Source organism: Culex pipiens, chromosome 2 (genome assembly GCF_016801865.2).
Source record: "Culex pipiens pallens isolate TS chromosome 2, TS_CPP_V2, whole genome shotgun sequence".
Lineage (NCBI taxonomy): Eukaryota > Metazoa > Arthropoda > Insecta > Diptera > Culicidae > Culex > Culex pipiens.
Genome location: NC_068938.1, coordinates 153,961,057 through 153,979,089, shown reverse-complemented (window position 1 = coordinate 153,979,089; position 18,033 = coordinate 153,961,057). Strand labels below are relative to the sequence as shown.

At 46.4% G+C, this 18,033-nt stretch overlaps 1 protein-coding gene across 2 annotated transcripts; it reads right to left on the bottom strand.

Annotated features, from left to right (window-relative positions):
• Window positions 1-2,038: 2,038 nt before the first annotated feature.
• On the bottom strand, window positions 2,039-11,025 carry LOC120424591 (knirps-related protein-like). Of its 2 annotated transcripts, none has more exons than XM_052708090.1 (2): window positions 10,866-11,025; window positions 2,039-5,258 (listed from the first exon to the last, which is right to left on the bottom strand). In XM_052708090.1, the coding sequence occupies exons 1-2, from the start codon at window positions 10,941-10,943 to the stop codon at window positions 3,969-3,971; spliced, it is 1,368 nt and encodes a 455-aa protein (XP_052564050.1). In that variant the 5' UTR covers window positions 10,944-11,025; the 3' UTR covers window positions 2,039-3,968. The 2 variants fall into 2 exon arrangements, with proteins under 2 accessions (XP_052564050.1, XP_039444689.1); XM_039588755.2 differs by lacking the exon at window positions 10,866-11,025 and adding an exon at window positions 5,452-5,578.
• Between the last annotated feature and the right edge of the window lie 7,008 nt (window positions 11,026-18,033).

Here is an 18,033-nt window from a genome sequence, read left to right as displayed (position 1 = left end):
CCAAAACATTGAAGATCTGGCAACCCTGTCTCGAGATATGACCACTTAAGCGATATTTATGTACTTTTTGAAGCCGGATCTCACTTAAATGTATGTAAACTATCTCCGGATCCATCATCCGACCCATCGTTGGTTAGGTAATCAAAAGACCTTTCCAATGAGTCCAAAACATTGAAGATCTGGCAACCCTGTCTCGAGATATGACCACTTAAGCGATATTTATGTACTTTTTGAAGCCGGATCTCACTTAAATGTATGTAAACTATCTCCGGATCCATCATCCGACCCATCGTTGGTTAGGTAATCAAAAGACCTTTCCAATGAGTCCAAAACATTGATGATCTGGCAACCTTGTCTCGAGATATTACCACTTAAGTGATATTTTTATACTTAAAAAAAAAAAATTCCTAAGCATTGTCCGGATCCATCATCCGACTCATCGTTGGTTAGGTAATGAGTTTTTTGAAGATCTGACAACGCTCAGTTTCAAGTTATTACCGCTGAAGTGACATTTGTGTATTTTTTATTGTGAAATAGATATAATTTGTGTCCAAACTCATCATATCACCAAATGTTGATAAAAAGTGTGGAAGGCACCAACCACATAGGTGGATTAAGTTAGTTTTTTGGTTAGGTCCTATAAACATATGAAAGACAATAGTTTATTGGTCCTTTAAAAAAAACTCTAGATTTGTAGGTTGTACACTTTTATTTTACAAAAAAAAAACTATATGATTGTGAGGAAGGTATCAACCACCTAACGATGGATTAAGTAACTTTTTTAAAATTTTAATTAGGAAATTTGATAAAAATTGGGTCCTAAATTTGTGATATTATTGTTTACAACGATAAAGCATATTTTTCCGAATACTCTTTGAACGACCACAAAAGATTTAAAAAGAATTTTTAAATCAATTTAAAAAAAATAGCTTCGCGGCTCTTGTTGGCAGAAAAGGTCCTACTTGACAGCTCATTCCAAGGGGAACTTAGTTGATCCATCGAAAAAAGGTTGTCTGGTAAATTTATTTATTTTTTTGTATTAAAAAAAAAATCAAAAATGGTTTTTGATCGTGTTTTTATCCGTCGTATATACAAATTGACACAGGGCTTTAGGATCCTATTATAGATTTTATGATTTTCCAATCCAATGTTTTATTATGTAATGCATGATTTTTAAAATCTTTCGTAATAGTTTATTCTTAAATTTCCAATCCAAAATTGACTATGATATAATCCTTGAACCAACCATACCTACCTCTTCCCCAACTTTTCCCCCTCTTTCCAGGTCACGCCTCACTTGTTTACGGTGTCTGCTCGTTCGCTCGCCGTTTTTTAAAATGATTTAATTAGTGTCAAAATCGTGCCCTCAAGTGATAAGTGACGACGACAAGCTTTGTATCATTTTTTGTGCATCAACCATTCGAGCGTTGTCAGCTCCCAATGCCAACGAACCTCCAGACGCCCGGTCTAATGCTTGTTTACAAACAAGAAACCGAGAGCGCCTTCCCGGGCGCGCAGCGGATTTTACGGCCACCCCACCGGAGCGTGAACAAGACAGTCTCCGGACAGTTTTATAGCGCCGCTGGAGGGGGAGTTCTCTACGAAAATTACAGTATAAGATTTTGAATTGGATTTGAGAAGGAAACGTTGCTAACGCTAACGCTAAAATAACTGATTTCGTAGAGAATCGCTAACTTAACTGTCGGTGGTAGCCCAAAAAAAGCGATCTCATGGCACTGAAGAAGTGACAGAATCTCGAGCATGTTCGCACGTCTCGTAAAACAAAGCTGTGATGTGGTCGAGTTAGTTAGTTAGACTAATGGATCTGATTTATATTCACACGTTCGCGGTTATGATCACGCGCTCTGGTCTGACCAGAAAACACTTTTAAAGGGTCGTTTGTTCGGATTGTTTCGATTAGATTGAGATAGAGGTTCGAGGTTTTTTTTTCGAATTAAATAAGTTCCTTTTGCTAAGGATGTTTATTTTCATCTTATGTGTTTACGCTGTTTGATATGGTAAATAGGTTTATAAATTTTGTGTTTGTTTTCTTACTCGCTAGTCACTTTTTACAATAATCAACAATTGCTTTACTTAAACCTTTGCATCGTTAAAATAACTAAGTTAATGATTTAAAAAAGTATTGTCCAGTTATGCCCGATAACATTTCACAACCGTTTACAGTTGCTTAACTTTCGCGCATACACCAATAGATCACTTGTTTTTTTTTTGTGTGTGTCTGTTTCAACTTGTTTCTTACTGTAGTGTGTTTCTCACGTTAACGTGTGATTTTTTCTCTCTCCCCGGCGTGTGTAAAAATTGGTCTTGGATAAATAGTAAACCACATTTTTTACCCCCTTGTTTCCCCTCCTGTGTGTTTGTTTTGCTGTGTGTTTTATGGGTTCCACTTAAAAACGAAATTAAACTACACATTGGACTAACTAACCTTAATTTAACAACGTTTTTTTTTCAACTCCCTTTACTCTTCTCTCTCACTCTCGTCTACTTCTCTCACCCTCCTAATAGGGTTGGTCACTTTTTTCTCTCTCGCTCTGTTTGTGTTTACAACCTTAATTTTATTTTCATCACATGATGAGAAATTGGACTATTAAAATAGCTCGGACTCTCTCTCTGGTTTCTGGTGCCGGTGCTACAGATTAGCGCACTGAGAAGAGACCACGGAGTGGTCATTTGATCAACGTGCGATTTGTGTAAACGGATTTATTTTTATTTCGAGGTTAGGTCCCGGCTCTCTCTCTCATCAGTCGAGAGGGCGCACGCGGGGGGAGAGGAGCTTATGAGATGAACTGGATCGTCTGGGCGGAGAGAGGGAAAGGAAAACGAGTAGGTTTACGATGAGAAAAAAGACGCTCCCGGGGCGCTTGGGTCTTTCACCGAGCAGTGATGCCAGCTCGACTATGCAGATTTATTGAAATTGATGCCCGCGAGCGATTTCTGGATTTACGCTCGTTATATATATATCAAGATTTTTATGCCTTTCTCACCGGTGAGAAGGTAGGTTCGCACCTTAAGGTGAGAGGTACCACGACGGTGGAGAGAGAAAAATGATGATGATATTGGATGGGAACTGACTTTAATTTGTATGCACTTAATCACAGGCGGGACTATTATTGAGTGCGCGCGAAGTCCGGTAGCTCAAGTCAGAGCAAGTCTTCGGGGTCTGACCGTCAAGAGTGCCTGTTAAGAAGACATAAATGACTGCGCCGGGCAAACACGTGAAGAGGAGCCCCCACGCACAGAACGATCCAGCAGACCAGGAACCAGATGTCAGCGCGGAGGAGATATCTCGAGAGAGGAGTTTAGCTGGAGTTTGATGGAGAGCGGTTCTCGTTGGAGGAAGAAAATAAATATTTGGACTTACAACAAGCGATTACACTTCTAAAGAATAATATTTAAGTATACTGCTCTGCATTGTCATTTTGTATTGTACAACTTGTTTCCCTCTTCATTTTACTATAAAATTTGGTTTGTCAGAATTCACATACACGTGGAAACCGATTCGCACACAACTACTGGCCATTGCGTCCTGTCTCAAAACTGTCCTTCGGTGTCCTCTAACCTAAACAAAAACTCTACCTTTTTACACTCACACAATAAGACTACTGGCACATGTGTTTACTTGCGATGCTCGTCGAACTGGCTCCCATTTCGCGCCTTAAAAACTAAAACTGATTGTCATGATGCACTCTCTTGCGTTGCTTCAAACTTGCTATTTACATTCTCTTCTTTAAAAATATGCAATCTTCTAAGGAGTTTCGTTGTATTGCCGTTAAAAACACTGCTTTTTCTGTACATAAGTTGCTCTAAAACTATGACGATCCGAGGCGCTGCCCTAATTTTGACAGCTCACGACTGAAATCTTTCATGAAAGATTTCAACTCACTTAATTAAGACAGCGCCCGCGGATCGATTTGGTGGGTCCGCCCTCAACTCTCCAACAAAACAAATCAGACCTTGGTCGTCAGATCCAGCGGGGTCGTGCCCTGCAGCTTCATCCGGACGATCTCGCGGTCGTACTCGGTCGTCCGCGGCACATCCGACACGTCCTCCATCTCCGAATCGGAGCTGGCGCTCCCGTGCGATGGACTCGCGTGGTGGTGGTGCCGCTGGTAATGGTGGTGGTGGTTGTTGGGAATGGAGTTATTGTTGGTGTACTTTCCCGAGTGGACCGAAGCGGGCGAGGCGCGATCGTTCGACACGACAATCAGCTGCTCGTCGTCCGAGTCGGCGCCGGACACGGACGTTCGGTGGTCCTCGGAGCAGCTGCTGCTGCCCGTTTTCATGCTCAGATCGATGGGGTTGTCCTGCTGGGGGGCGGCTGCGGCGGCCGCCGGAGATCGAGGTGGCGTCATGGTGGCCGGGACGACCTCTTCCGGTTCCTGCTCCTCCTTGGCGCTGCCGGCGGTTTCGTTGCTCGGGCATCGCTGGGACTCGAGCACGGCGTCCAGGTAGAAGCGCTTGGTGAAGGGATCCGGGGACTTGCGGGTTTCCGTCGGGGTGGTGACGTTGCTGTTGCTGTTGTTGTTACTGCTGGTGTTGTTGTGATTTGGTGTAAAGCGGCTGTTGTTGTTGGCAAGCGGTGAACTGCTGAGGATGGGCGCTTCGGCCGGCTTGAGCAGACCCTGGTGGTGCGGGTACAGGGCCGGATGGAAGCCCGGGAACATCAGGTGGGACGGCGGGAGGAAGCCCGGAGGTGGCATCAGCGGGAGTCCGCCGAAGGGCATCGGCAGGAACAGCTCCTTGTTGATCGAGGGCGAATCGTGCAGCTTGCCTTGTCGGAGCAGGGCGTTCCGCCGGTCGTTGATCTCATTGGAGCTGTCCGAGTTGTGGCTATCAGGCGAGCTGACCGAAGGTGACGCCGACGGGTGCTTGCTGTACTCCTCCAACCCCAGCAGCATGAGCTCTTCTTTGGTGCACGGTGGCCGGGCGTACATACTGTGCGGGTACGCCCCCGGAGGACCAAACATCCCGTGAACCGGAGGTGCTCCTCCGCCCGCCTTATGGTTCGCTGCGTGCTGCTGTGCCGCCTGCTGCTGCTCCTGCAGCAAGCAGTGAATCTTGAACCAGTTCGACCTCCGACCGTACCGCGAGCCGCTCTTGGACATTCCCACGTACAGGCACTTGCGCAACCGGCACGCCTTGCACGCCGTTCGGTTCTTCTTGTTGATGACGCACTCGCCGTTGTTTTTGCACTCCGAAATCGACGACAGGTTGTTGTAGGACCGCCCGAAGAAGGACTGCAAATCGGAGGGAGAAAAGAAATCAAAGTTAGCACAAGCGCGATGTGGGATGAGTGAGTCATTTGTCAGTCCTTAAGGTGTGCGTCTAATCAACCAACGCGCGCACACTCTATTAATTACACGGTACCGCGCGCAGATCTGCCGCACAACGCCCCGCAGAGAAATGGATAAAGTGTCTCTAATTTATCACCCTGCAGAGCGGTTGCTCCCCTTGAATTGCGTTGTTCAGAAGCTGCTGGCAGCAGCAGTAGTTCCCATAATTAATTGCTGATCACGGTGCTCATTTGCACCCGGGCCCTGATTGTTGGCGAACTCTTCACGATGCAGAATATCGTTCAATTTTGCGCTACTAGTGCACGGAAAGAAGTCGGCCTTTCTAGTACGGACTTCAAAATCGAGGTACCATCAAGCTTGCTGAGCAAATTCTTGAAAAAGGTAAGTCATGTTGTAATGTTGATTAAGGTACTCTTGAGTAGATACTCGATTGAACCGAACAATTTGGAGCATCAGGTAAGTAAATAATTAGTGGTTCCGGATAACACAGTTTTGGGTAAGTACAATTCTGTCAACTCTGTCAATCTGTCAAAGATCCAAAAACGGATTTCTTTCCGTGCCGCGCCACGTTCTGAAGAAATCCGTTCCGTACGACTACGCCAGAACGCCCGCAGATTGGTACAAAAGAGATGAATAGTCCAACGCTCGAGAAGCGCTAAATACCGAATCAATCAATCACTCAAGCCGATACTGTTGTTGGCTGTAGCGCTGCGCGCCGTCTACCTCGACAGAAGCTAAATTACACAAATCTGTAATTACATAGCTGCGCGCCGCGTGAAGATACCCATTGTACTGCGAGGGGAGCCCTAGACAACAGAAGCTTTTGTCCCCTGGAAGTAGCTTTGGGCCCCGTGTCTTGCTACATATCGAGATCACTGGATCGGAAATGCTGCGCGCAGCGCAGAAGGGGAAATTGCATCAAATCCGTAATTATGCGCGGTGTAGTTCGTCCGGTCGATTTCGAAATTGACAAAACACACACGCTCGGGGAAGGGGTTTCGCCGCGGAAAGGGAGCAAATGTAAATCACCCACCCGTAAATTAGCGGCGCGCAGCCGCAAATTTCACAATCATCGTTGTTAAATACGCTTAAATTAAATTTATACACAGATCGCAACCTTTACCACACAATGATACATCTCGGAGGAAACACGCCACAGTTTCTGACTTTTCGAGATCAACCCTCGGGGCGCAAAGGTGTGTACTCTCTGAAGTGTGCTCGCGAGAAGAGGAAGAGCGCCCTCGAACAAAAGTAAAGCACTCAGTCATCATCAGGCGTCATCATCCCGCTGAACCCACCGAAAAAAAAGCCCCCATCGAACGCCAGAACGATCCCATCTCTCAAGAGAAATAACGAGTGCAAAAATTATAATAAATTACGATCTTTTACGATATACTCCTCCATCACAACGAGGGCTTGAGGGGGGGAGTTGTGGGGGAGGGGGGGGGAGCTTAAATGCACTCAAATGGTGCGCAGTCACTTACCCGGCGCGCCAGTGCAACAACACCAGCCGAGAGTTCGCGAAATGAGGGATGAAATGATGCAGTTTTGCGGTTTGAGCGCGAATTTATAAATCATTCTGACAAATTTATAATTATTGTTGTGTGTGGCACTAGAGTGTAACAAAAATGACTTTTTGGCGGGCATTCAAGGGTTTGTTCCGGTGGGCATACTAAGCCCAAATCCAAAATATGAGCTCGATTGGACGTAACAGAAGCTGGCGCTCCGCCCTTCAATTTTAAATGGGATTTAACCCGTAAAAAAAGATTTTTTCAAAAATTTCACTTTTTGAGGCATTTTGGCCACTGAAGCGTTTATTTTCAACATCATTGGCGTGTAGGCCAGATCCTTGCGCATCTTTTGGTATATATAACATTGAATTTTGGAGCACCCTGGAGCTCGGTACAGGCCTTCAAAGTTTGGCATTTTTTCGAAAAATCGGCCCCGGCAAAATCAAATGGCGTCTAGGGCGTCGCAAGGCGCGACGCATATCTTTTTTGCCGGGACCGATTTTTCGAAAAAATGCCAAACTTTGAAGGCCTGTACCGAGCTCCAGGGTACTCCAAATTTCAATGTTATATATACCAAAAGATGCGCAAGGATCTGGCCTACACGCCAATGATGTTGAAAATAAACGCTTCAGTGGCCAAAATGCCTCAAAAAATGACATTTTTGAAAAAATCTTTTTTTACGGGTTAAATCCCATTTAAAATTGAAGGGCGGAGCGCCAGCTCCTGTTACGTCCAATCGAGCTCATATTTTGGATTTGGGCTTAGTATGCCCACCGGAACAAACCCTTGAATGCCCGCCAAAAAGTCATTTTTGTTACATCCTAGTGTGGCACCCCCCGCTGGAAGCCGGATATGCGGCTGCAAGTGTGGTGGAATTGGTGGGGCTTGCTCGGTAATTGGCACGGTTTCCCCATCACGGACGTCGAAAACGAGGTAGGTTTGATTTTATCGGATGAGCTCTCGATTACGGACTTCAAGGTGCAGGTAGTCTTTGAGAGATTTGCATTGAATTTGTTCAGGTAAGTACTCAAAAGTGAGTGAGGTTTCAATTACGGACTTCAAATTTGATTAAGCAAGCGTTGCAGATTGATTTATTGTCGAAGGTAAGTGCTCCAGTGATGCTGATAACCAGGAGTTTCGGGTAAGTACAAGCTGTCAATCTGTCAATTTGTCAACAGTCAAACCACCTGTCGATTGGTCGATCCAAAGATCAACCAATCGATCAGCAAGTGAATTGAGTCTTTCCGAAGATCGTCAATCCTCTAGTCAGATCCAGATCAGAACCCCTGGCCCTAAGTCGCGTTACTCAATCCCACATGATTGGCATCGCCGCGTTCATTATAATGATGGGAACCAGACCACCTTTGGCTCGATTTGGAGCTTTAGGGGAGCGCCATCTCGATGAAAGGGAAACACGGAGATGAATCATCGCATGTGAGACCAGATTCTTGAGGGCTCCTCCGGGGTGTTCCCTGGCGCGGGGTGCTGACTGACAGTGTCATTCGGTCGTCCCACACTCGAAAGGGGTTTCAAACTTGCAACTCATTGTGCAACTTGTGTAGAAGCTTGTTGCGCGATACAATCGAAATGATGAGTTCATTTAAATCGCGCTAATTAACATATAAATCGCGCAGCATGTCTGCATGCAGGCATTTCGGGCCCCGGCAGCCCTGTTTTTGTCACCACCGCACGACACTTTCCATAAATCAAAGTTCTAATTAACATTTTGTGGAAACCCTCCCGAGGTTCGAACAATCACTTTGCTACTACCCCTTCCAGGGGTCTCTCGCCAGTCGTGAATAAAATATCAAATTTATAGAACCCAGAACTGTTGCTGCAGCTGCGACGACGACGTCTCCAACGAGGTCGAACACGGAGCGAATCTTTTCCTTTTTTGTGAGTCGAGGAGTACTTGCTGTTGTAGTACATCGCGGTCAAACGATATTTCTATAAATCATAACCCGCAAAAGAAGTACGCGCGAGGTGACGCTAGACAAATAGAGAGACCTTTTGGTTGTTCAACAAGAACAATCGAGCAAATATCAGCCGGAACTGAAACGCTCTAGGGGAGGTCCGAAAAAGAACGGAGGGGGTCGGGAAAGAATTCCGTGAAGGTCACGCCACGCTAAAGGTGATCTCGATTCGTGCGGTTCTGTCGCTTCAGCGCAAGTGATATCTTCATGGGATTTATGGCGTGAAACGCGATTTCAAGTGCACGGGCGCGGTGCGTCGGAAGAGAGATTTTTTGGAGACTTCAATTACGGACTTCAAATTTTAATACCTAGGGCGTTGAAGGGTAACAATTGAAATGTTTAAAGTCGGACTATAACTCGAGGTAAGTGAGGTTGATCCAGTGAAGCAGATTTGCGGAAATTAAGGTAAGTACAATCTGTCAATCTGTCACCTTGTCAATTTGTCAACTTATGTTATGTTCTATTCTCTGATAATCTCTGTCTATCGATCCAAACTTTTCCCTCCTGAAATCTTCAGCTCATCGCACCGTTCAACCACCCAATGATATTTCCCATAACCTTCCTTTCGCTCAACCGACTCACTTTGATAGAGCGCAAACTCGCGGAAAAACAATTACCACCTCAAATCGGGGCTGCCTTAACATTGGTGGGATCGTCGCTTCTTTTTGCTTTGCTGTCTCTAAATTAAATTAAAATGACACGGCAAATTCAATTGGAACCGCTGCTCGTCATACAGCCCGTCGAGCCCTGTCCGGAGCCAAGGGCGCGTGCGCCGAAGATTCTCCCCGGGTTGTGCGGGCTGTGACAGATTGGGCATGCGCGCGCGGGATCCTGTTGAGGCTCGTGCACAAGAGTTGCAATGTTTGTCGCTTGTTTTTGTTATGCCGAGGTGGTCACGGTACGAAAATGTGGGTTAAAGTTGCGGATTTTAAGATTTTGGATGACCTTTCAAGTACGGACTTCAAAATTAAATAGCTGGAGTGTCGAACCAGACTTCTTCTGAGGTATTGAGTATGGAGTTCAGGTAAGTACAAATGTTTCAGTTTCTGTCAATCTGTCATTCTGTCAATCAGTCACCTCAAGTATTTTTTTCACTGTGACACCCCTCAAGGAGGGGGGTTCCTAACTTTATATATGTCACATTAGAGACGTGGTTAGGTTGTGCCACCGTGTCTACCCACCCGCCTCCGTCTACACAATATCACACACAATGTTCAACGAGTTGCATAAGAAGGCTCAACCGCTACTGTATTGTCCGCGCCACGACTTCAACTCGCTGACAGCGTATCATAACCAAGCGCACACACATCAAGCTTGCGATGGCGAACAAAAATGACAACCTTATTACCATTACCTGTATTGTTTCGGATTTTGTCAACCAAACCAGATACCAGAGGCAACGTGGAGAACGGTTCTAGAACTTCGTCAACCGAATTAATGCGGCCGTATCACGACATGTGCACTTGTCGCTAAACTGCTTATTTTCCGCTAGGCGACGACGACGATCTTGCCCGGTTTCCTATGTGATTGCGCCAATAGTGCGACGGCTTTGCGTTTATAAAATAGGCACTTTTCGCCGTTTCATTGTTCGCTTCAGATTGCTCAATTGTAGATCGTTACCGGGCTGTAATTTTGAAGTCCGCGGTATCAAGGTCTCCCCCGGTCGGAACTATGTCGTCGGGTAATGACGGGAAATGTTGATGAAACTGCCGCGATTGGATTCAGGGTTACGGGAGCATGGGATGGGCGGCGTTTGGGGAACGATACTGGGATGTTGTCACAACGTCTTGGGGTTGTAATTTGCGAGTGGAAAATTTCAAATTGGGGGTGACTTTTCTAATACGGACTTCAATGTTGAGGCATCGCGGAGCGATTTGAGGTGACTTGGTTGAGGTAAGTACTTATAAGTGAGTTAGATTACAATTACGGACTTCAAGTTAAACTAAGCAAAGCGACGCAGTTTGATTTTTCGTCGAAGGTAAGTACAAATGTTCCAGGTGAGCTGATTTCAGGAGTTTCGGGTAAGTACAAATCTGTCAATCTGTCAAGCTTGGTGGTGAACCTACCTTGCACCCCTCGCAGGTGAACGCTCCAAAGTGGAAGCCGGCCGCTGGCTCGCCGCAAACTTTGCACTGTTGATTCATCTGTGAAGGAGAAAAGAAAAGAGTTCATTAGATCGCGTTGAACAATGTATTCGAGGGCAGTTTCCCACCAGGCAGCAAGTGCCAATGATTTAAGGCCCTTCCTTCTGCGTTTTCTTCGCCCAAGTGGCCGTAAAACTCGGGAGGCCATTCGTCAATTTCGCGCAGATCTTCGCTGCACAAACGCGAAGCATATTTCATCTTTGACACTTTGTGATTAGTTTCCCACGTGAGGTGCTGGCTGCAGCGCAGGATATATATTTTCTAATTTGGTTAGTTTAAGCTGGTGCAAGTTTGTTCAGGAGGAGGTGTCCTGAGAGTCGCCACAGAAAAACAAATGACCACTCATTAGACGCCACAAGGTGGCGTGAAGAATACCCGTTTTGATATGTCGCAGAGGAGACACAGCAAAAAAAATGCGACCGTAATTTATTGCGATAATTTAAAGCTGGTAATAATATTCAATATTGTACGCGACCAGCGCGAATGACAACCTCCTCCGAGCGCTTCGCGGTGGTGACTCTTGAGTGACCAAGGGATTGTTTCACGGTGACCTAGACGGATGCTGAATATGGCGATTCCGTGATAATGATCACTTTCTCCGTCCCAATTCGTTCGGTCGAAGAAGCGCCCGTCCGTCAATGCGCCCGGGTGTCACGTGTGCGCGCTTATCCGGAGAGATGGCGCGACGGCGATTAAACACATACAGTCATTATTTGTAATTCAATTTAACATTTTTAATCCATTGGCACAAGTCGTCGTCGCACGCGCGCTTTTATGGCTTTGCGCGATTTTAACACGAGGAGGGGGACGACCGTCGTCGTCCAAGAACAGAGGGATGAATACCCGTCCGTTTACGACTTTCAACTCTGACTGACCCAGCTGAAGACGGTGGCGAGTGCGCGGTGACAGCAACCAAGCGACGAACCTCCCTCGTTCGAAACTTCGGGGTAAGTTACAGGTGCAGCGGCTTAGTCGATGGTTTTATGTTTACAATTTTATAAACTTGTTTTAAATGCTTGCGTGCGGTGGTGTTTTCCGATGTGCTCGATAGTCAATTAATTTCGTCGTTGAAGCGGCTGTGACAACAAGCTGTGGAGAAGGTTATTAATCTGATGAAGGAGCTTTCGGTTGTACTTTGGGGGGGAGATCGTGATAGTCCTAATTGAGAGGCTTAGCGCGGGAAAGTGACGTCTTGAAAATGGACTTCAAACAGGACTTTGGGGGAGAGATTGGAAATTGTTGTTTCAAGTGCGGACTTCAAGTTGAACATCTTTAAGCCGAAATCGATTTCAAGTTGAAGTGTTTGAAATGAAGTTCTCGTTAAAGGTAAGTACAACTGTTCCTGTGATGCTGATCTAAACATCTGGTAAGTACAATAGTTTTACACTGTCAATCTGTCAAATGTCCTAAAATTCCCTCATTAGTGCCGTCTCGAAAACGGACTTCAAGAAGGACTTTGGTAAGGAAATTGAAAATTGTCACTTCAAGTACGGACTTCAAGGTGTAAATCTTAAAGTTGAAATCGATTTCAAGTTGAGGTGTTTGATATGGAGATCTCGTTGAAGGTAAGTACAATTGTTCCTGTGATGCTGATCTGAACTTCTGGTAAGTACAATAGTGTTACACTGTCAATCTGTGTTCTGTCAAGTGTCCTAAAATTCCTACCCTCATTAGACCCACTTTGTTCAACTTACGTCAACTCCTACCTCCCACTAGACCCCCTAGCCAAGTGTCCCACCCCCCTCGGTTAAATTCAATTTATAGGGTACTTGCTTTTCGCCCATAAACACACGCCTTAATTCAAGAGTGTGCGCGCGCACAGTATTGCACTCAGCGCGACTCGTCCTCCTCAAAAACTCGTCTCTTATTAATTATCGTTACGACCTCCGGTCGTGATCCCCCCTTCAGAGCGAGTGTGTGTCTATGAAGAAGGCGGAGAAGATCACCGAGTTTGCTCAACTATTACGTACAAAGTAGCAAACCCGTAGAGTCTAGTTTTGTTCATTAAACTTTTGCGAATAAATAATCCGGCGGCCGGCAATTACAGTGGTGCCCACACCCGAGCTATTCCGGGCTTCAGGTCACTCGATTGACCGTAAACTGAGGCTAATCGTCGCCGATGTTGACATTTTAACGATCGCGACTGTAACCGTCACGTCGCGTTGGGATGACAATCCGCGCGCTCACGAGTGAGCTCAATTGAAACGTTTTCATTGTCTCTCGAGAAATCTTTTCATGACTTCAACAAAAGCAGATTTACTCCTAATGAAACATCTCTTTATTGCACTTTTGGCACATTATCATAATGCATTTAAATTTTATTCCACACCAAGCGGCTGCTGCTGCTGCAGCTATTTATCATACGTGAAACACCTTCCTACCGAGCGAGACGTGTCTTGCCCGGGACAACAGATCCAGGCCGCGCCACCGGCGTGATAAACGATTTATGGGAAAAGTCATAAACCGTGCTAAATAATTCATTTTCGTGTGCACCTTTTTTTTTATTCAAGCCCAAATCCGTGCGCCCCGGTAAGATTCGCTAATGCGCCACGGTTGGGCAGATTTGAATAAATTTGTAGTCGGGAGTGCAGCAAAGTTCAATATTCGGACGGGCTACCCTAGCTGGAAGTGTCCAAACGCATCTTAATTGCCACTTTTATTGGCGTTATCTGATAGAACACGGCGAATTCTTCGCCGGCGAACGCCCTCGAGCGCGACCAGTACATGAGTGATGCGATGTTTACCTTGTTTAATTTGAATGCAGTTTTTTTGTTGTTGTTGTGGCGGGGAATGACGGCGGGAATGCAAATTTTTGGGGGTTTAAATTAGTTTGGATGAACTCTTAACTTTGAAAAACCAGCAATTTGGGATATCACTAAGTGGGATCTGCGAGATTTTGGAGATATCTGGATGCTTGTTGAAAAGTGCATTTCAATTACGGACTTCAAGTTGCAGCTAATGAAATAGGCAAGCTAGGGTTGGTGAGGTGTCTGAAGCGGATTTCAGGATCAAGGTAAGTTTGGTTCAACAGGTAAGTTTTACACTCTGTCAATCTGTCAACTGTCAATCTGTCAAATTTTAAACTTTAAACGCCAAAATTTATGCAATTTTTGAATTTCAGGCGTTTAAAGCTACCAGCTTGATTGCGAACAGTCCAACTGGTCCGATTTGTGCAGTTAAATCACTGCACATTTCAGACCGTCCCGCCTGTTCCAATCAAGCTGCTGCATCATTTCCTCCCGAGGGAGCGCTTCAACAAATCGCACACCTCGGTGACAAATGATTAATATTTTCAGCATCATTGATTTCCAATAGATCCCGGCGGGAGGTTCCCTGCGAATGAAATCAGATCGATCATTGCGAGCAGCTCTCGGAATGACTCGCAAGCGTTTCAACGTTCGATTCGGTACGGTGTGAAGATCATGACGACGATGACGGGCAGATCGACCAGACACAGACAGAGGAAAATGGATGAGAAAATGATTATCCGGTGCGCGCAACTCCTCCGTTTTGCGCGCCCTCTTGGGACTCTGATGATCCAAATCGGATTTCGTGCGGCACAAAAGATTACCGACAATTTGTCAAACCCGGGAATTTAGCATCGTTACCCTAATCTGATTTCGTTTCGGTGGTTCGCCTCCCCCTGTCAGCCCCGCTTTGGGATGAATCGGATTTGATGAGTCACTTTTTTGGCACATTTGTTTGTTTAGACCTCGTTGAATGGCAGCAGATGCGCGACGGAAGAGCTGTCCGGAACGCTGACCGATCTGGCAGCTGATCGGGGGAACTCCCATTTTAGGGTAGCGTGGGACTCTCTCTGGGCGTCAATGACCGCGAACGTGTAAAACACCTTCGATCGCGTGTACAACCGCGCCAAGAGTGTCAGCTAATGGCCCAGGACTGGCATTTGAAAGGCGCGTTGATAACCATCTGGACTGGCACCCATCTACGCTCCTGTCAATCTTGCGGAACGCAAGTGCAGCCCGAGCAGATCGTCCGCGATATCAGACCTGGAAAAATCTCATTAAAAGGTGAAACGTTGACATTCAGCCATTGTTCTAGCCGGGGAAGGACACCCGGCCGATAGAACGAACGTTCAGCCCATTTCATAACACAATCGCTTAGCGTATCAAGATCAACGACGACTCGCGCAGCGAAGACGCCACACTACTTATCACATCCGGTACGGTACGCTGCAGTCGTGAAGAGTCGCGCGATGACAACAATTGCGGAGATTGAGTCGCGAGACAAAAATAACGAGATGAGCGCGCGAAGCGCTGCCCGGCTCTACGATATGGAAAAATTAAACTATTACGAGCGGTGCAACAAGAACACAAAACAAGCAGTTCTGGATGGGATCGCATCTTCCCGGTGACTTTAGCAACCCTTCGGTGTCACAATACTCGCGCGAATAATAGCACCGTAATGAAGAAATAAACACGATTTTATTATGATAGTTTCTCACGAAATAGGAACTAGAGTGCGGTGTGGCGATTAGATCTTTCTCTCCTGGGGCGGATTTCACCGTATACCGAGTTCGGTACGGCACGAAGCCCGGGCAATTATAATTATTATATTACTTTGCATCTTGCTGCCGCTTCTTTGTATGAGTGCAAACCTTTCCTGGCTGCACCAAAACAGCGTGGCGGTGAATCTCCGGAGACTTGCTCGTAATCATCGTGACGTATGTGTGTGATGATCGCTGGAAGAGGAAATAAATCACAAAAAGATGCATTTATTCGAGCACGTTCTGGAAATCACTTGGGATGATCTCATTCTGAATCTCTAATACCGACTTCAACTTTAAAGTACTTGAAATCATTTACCAAATCAGGATTGATGATAAGGTAAGTTTAGATTGTAAGGGTGAGGTTTCAAATACGGACTTCAAATTAAAGTCGCTTCTGCGTGCAAGTTGCTGGCGATCATAATCAATAAGGTAAGTGAAGCTGCGCAGCTGTGGGAAAAACTGGTAAGTACAATTCTGTCAAACTGTCAATCTGTCAATCAGTCACTCTGTCAATCTCTCAACCTCACGTACGTCGACTACGTCGACAAACTAAAGAATTGAAAAAGAACATCAACGCCTTACCACCAACGAACCCTGATTAATGATTGCGATCCTTTGTCTTGAACTCGCGGTCAAAACGACATTCCCGACCAAGTTCTTGAGCAATGTGTCACCTGCGCGCGCGTATCGAATCGAGACTTCAATCAGGCGACTAACCTCGATCTCGCGCCGATTTCAATCAGCTCGACGACAATTAGTCCTACTAATGATTAAAATATTGAGTCCTGCCGTCTTCGACGGCGCTGGGCATCAATTTGTCAATTAGTATGGAAACATTGTTGCGACAAGTTCGTACTGCGCGCGCGGTCGCGCGCCACCGGTAGCATTGAAAAAAGGCCGGGCGGCTACTAAACCAGACCAACTATTGTCTTAAAATTCAATCCACATTGTGTTTAAGGGGCGCGTGCGCGCCCGCAAGGGCTCGCTCTCTCTCGCATAATGACTTTGCAGGTTTCGCGTAGATCTACGTCTGCGCAGACCTTGATACAGTTTAAATTGTTTCCACGGTTTAATTGTTTCGAGCTGGGCCCAGACTTGACGCAGGTCAGGAACCAAACAAAACGGAACGTAGACGACGAACAAGATTGAGTCACCGCGTGTTCGATTTGCGCTCAGAGACAAGCTGGCTGGCAATTGGATTGTCATTTGTGCAATACAGGTGGGACGTAGCTTAGGAAACTCTACGCGGCAAGCCCTGCGCCAGAGTAAATAGAGCGTGCAGAAGGCGTGCGTTTCGCGATTGCGAGAATATTTAAATAGCGCGAGACACGCTAGAATGCGAAATCGGTGCAACAGTCGGTACTACGGATTGACAGGGTGACAGAGTTGACAGAATTGACAGAGTGGGGGTGCATCAGCTGATACACCCCGAAAAATCTCGACTCAACCAAGTAGTTACTTTAAGTCTGAAGTCCGTATTTGAAAGATCATCGAACAGCAGGTTGACGAAATTGACAAAAAGCAGATCTCAACCAAGTTGGTACCCGACTCCGAAGTCCGTAATCGAAAGATCGTCAAAAACAAAGCTGACTCACTTGCGCGCGCAGCGCGTGGGTGGCACAAGCGTCACCAAAATTAGTGCAATTCGTCACGCCTGATTTGCATCGAAAGCGCAAGTCCCGCCATTGTGTCTCGAGGGGGCGCCTCGCCGATTCGTGCCGCTTCGCTGGGAAACTTCGATTAATGATCGCGTGGCGCTCAAGAGGTCGCGCGCGCCCGCTAATCTGAGTAGACATTAGAGAGAGTGAGGGCATTAATTATGCAATTAACCTGCTATTGTTGAATGTAAATCAAAGCGGGCGACAAAAGGAAAGTGAAATACACGCGAGGGAGCCACTCCTTGGAAGACCCTCCCGGTAGCGGGCTCCTCGTCGATCGTGCCGAAGAATGTAAGCCTTAATTAAATAATTGAGTCAATTTGAGCACGATCGTCACGCTCGAGCAGGGGTTTGATCTAATTTAGCACCGATTGTCTCGTCGGTGCTGCGCGCCACTTCGCGACCTCCAGATCTTGGCGCGGGAGGTCTCATAAATCGTCGGTTCACCGCACCGTCAATAAACTCGATAAAATATTGATCCAAACCCGGCTCGTCAGCTGAATGGGAAAGTTAATCTAGTTCAATTTCGTGCCGGGTATAATGGGCCGGGAACTGATTTACCGGGCGGTAGAGCATTCATCATTCTGCACCACTGCCATCTCGCGGCCGGTAGAGACCCCCCTACCTGATTGAAGTGCGACGATAGCTGCGAGCCTGCGGTATTGTTCGCCGCTACCTGACTGACAAGACCCTCGACGACGACGACGTCTTCGCGACCCAACTCTGACGCAAATAAATCTTTTTACATCATTTCTACTCGATCTGGAAGGTAATTGCGAACGCGCGCTCGCCATTGTTCCGATTTGGCAGTTCAATATTCCCGGAGTACCGCAGCGATACCCCCGGAGTAGATCCTGGGAGACCGCGCGCACGAAGCTTTTCGAGCATCGGTGCTAATCATGTAAGGGCCCCGACGGTGTGC

Bases quoted from the DNA above. Each gene is read 5' to 3' on its own strand.
- LOC120424591 (XM_052708090.1), bottom strand. From the start codon at position 10,943: ATGAATCAACAGTGCAAAGTTTGCGGCGAGCCAGCGGCCGGCTTCCAC. The intron at 5,259-10,865 runs GTAGGTTCACCA...TCCGATTTGCAG, and splicing joins TCACCTGCGAGGGGTGCAAG to TCCTTCTTCGGGCGGTCCTA.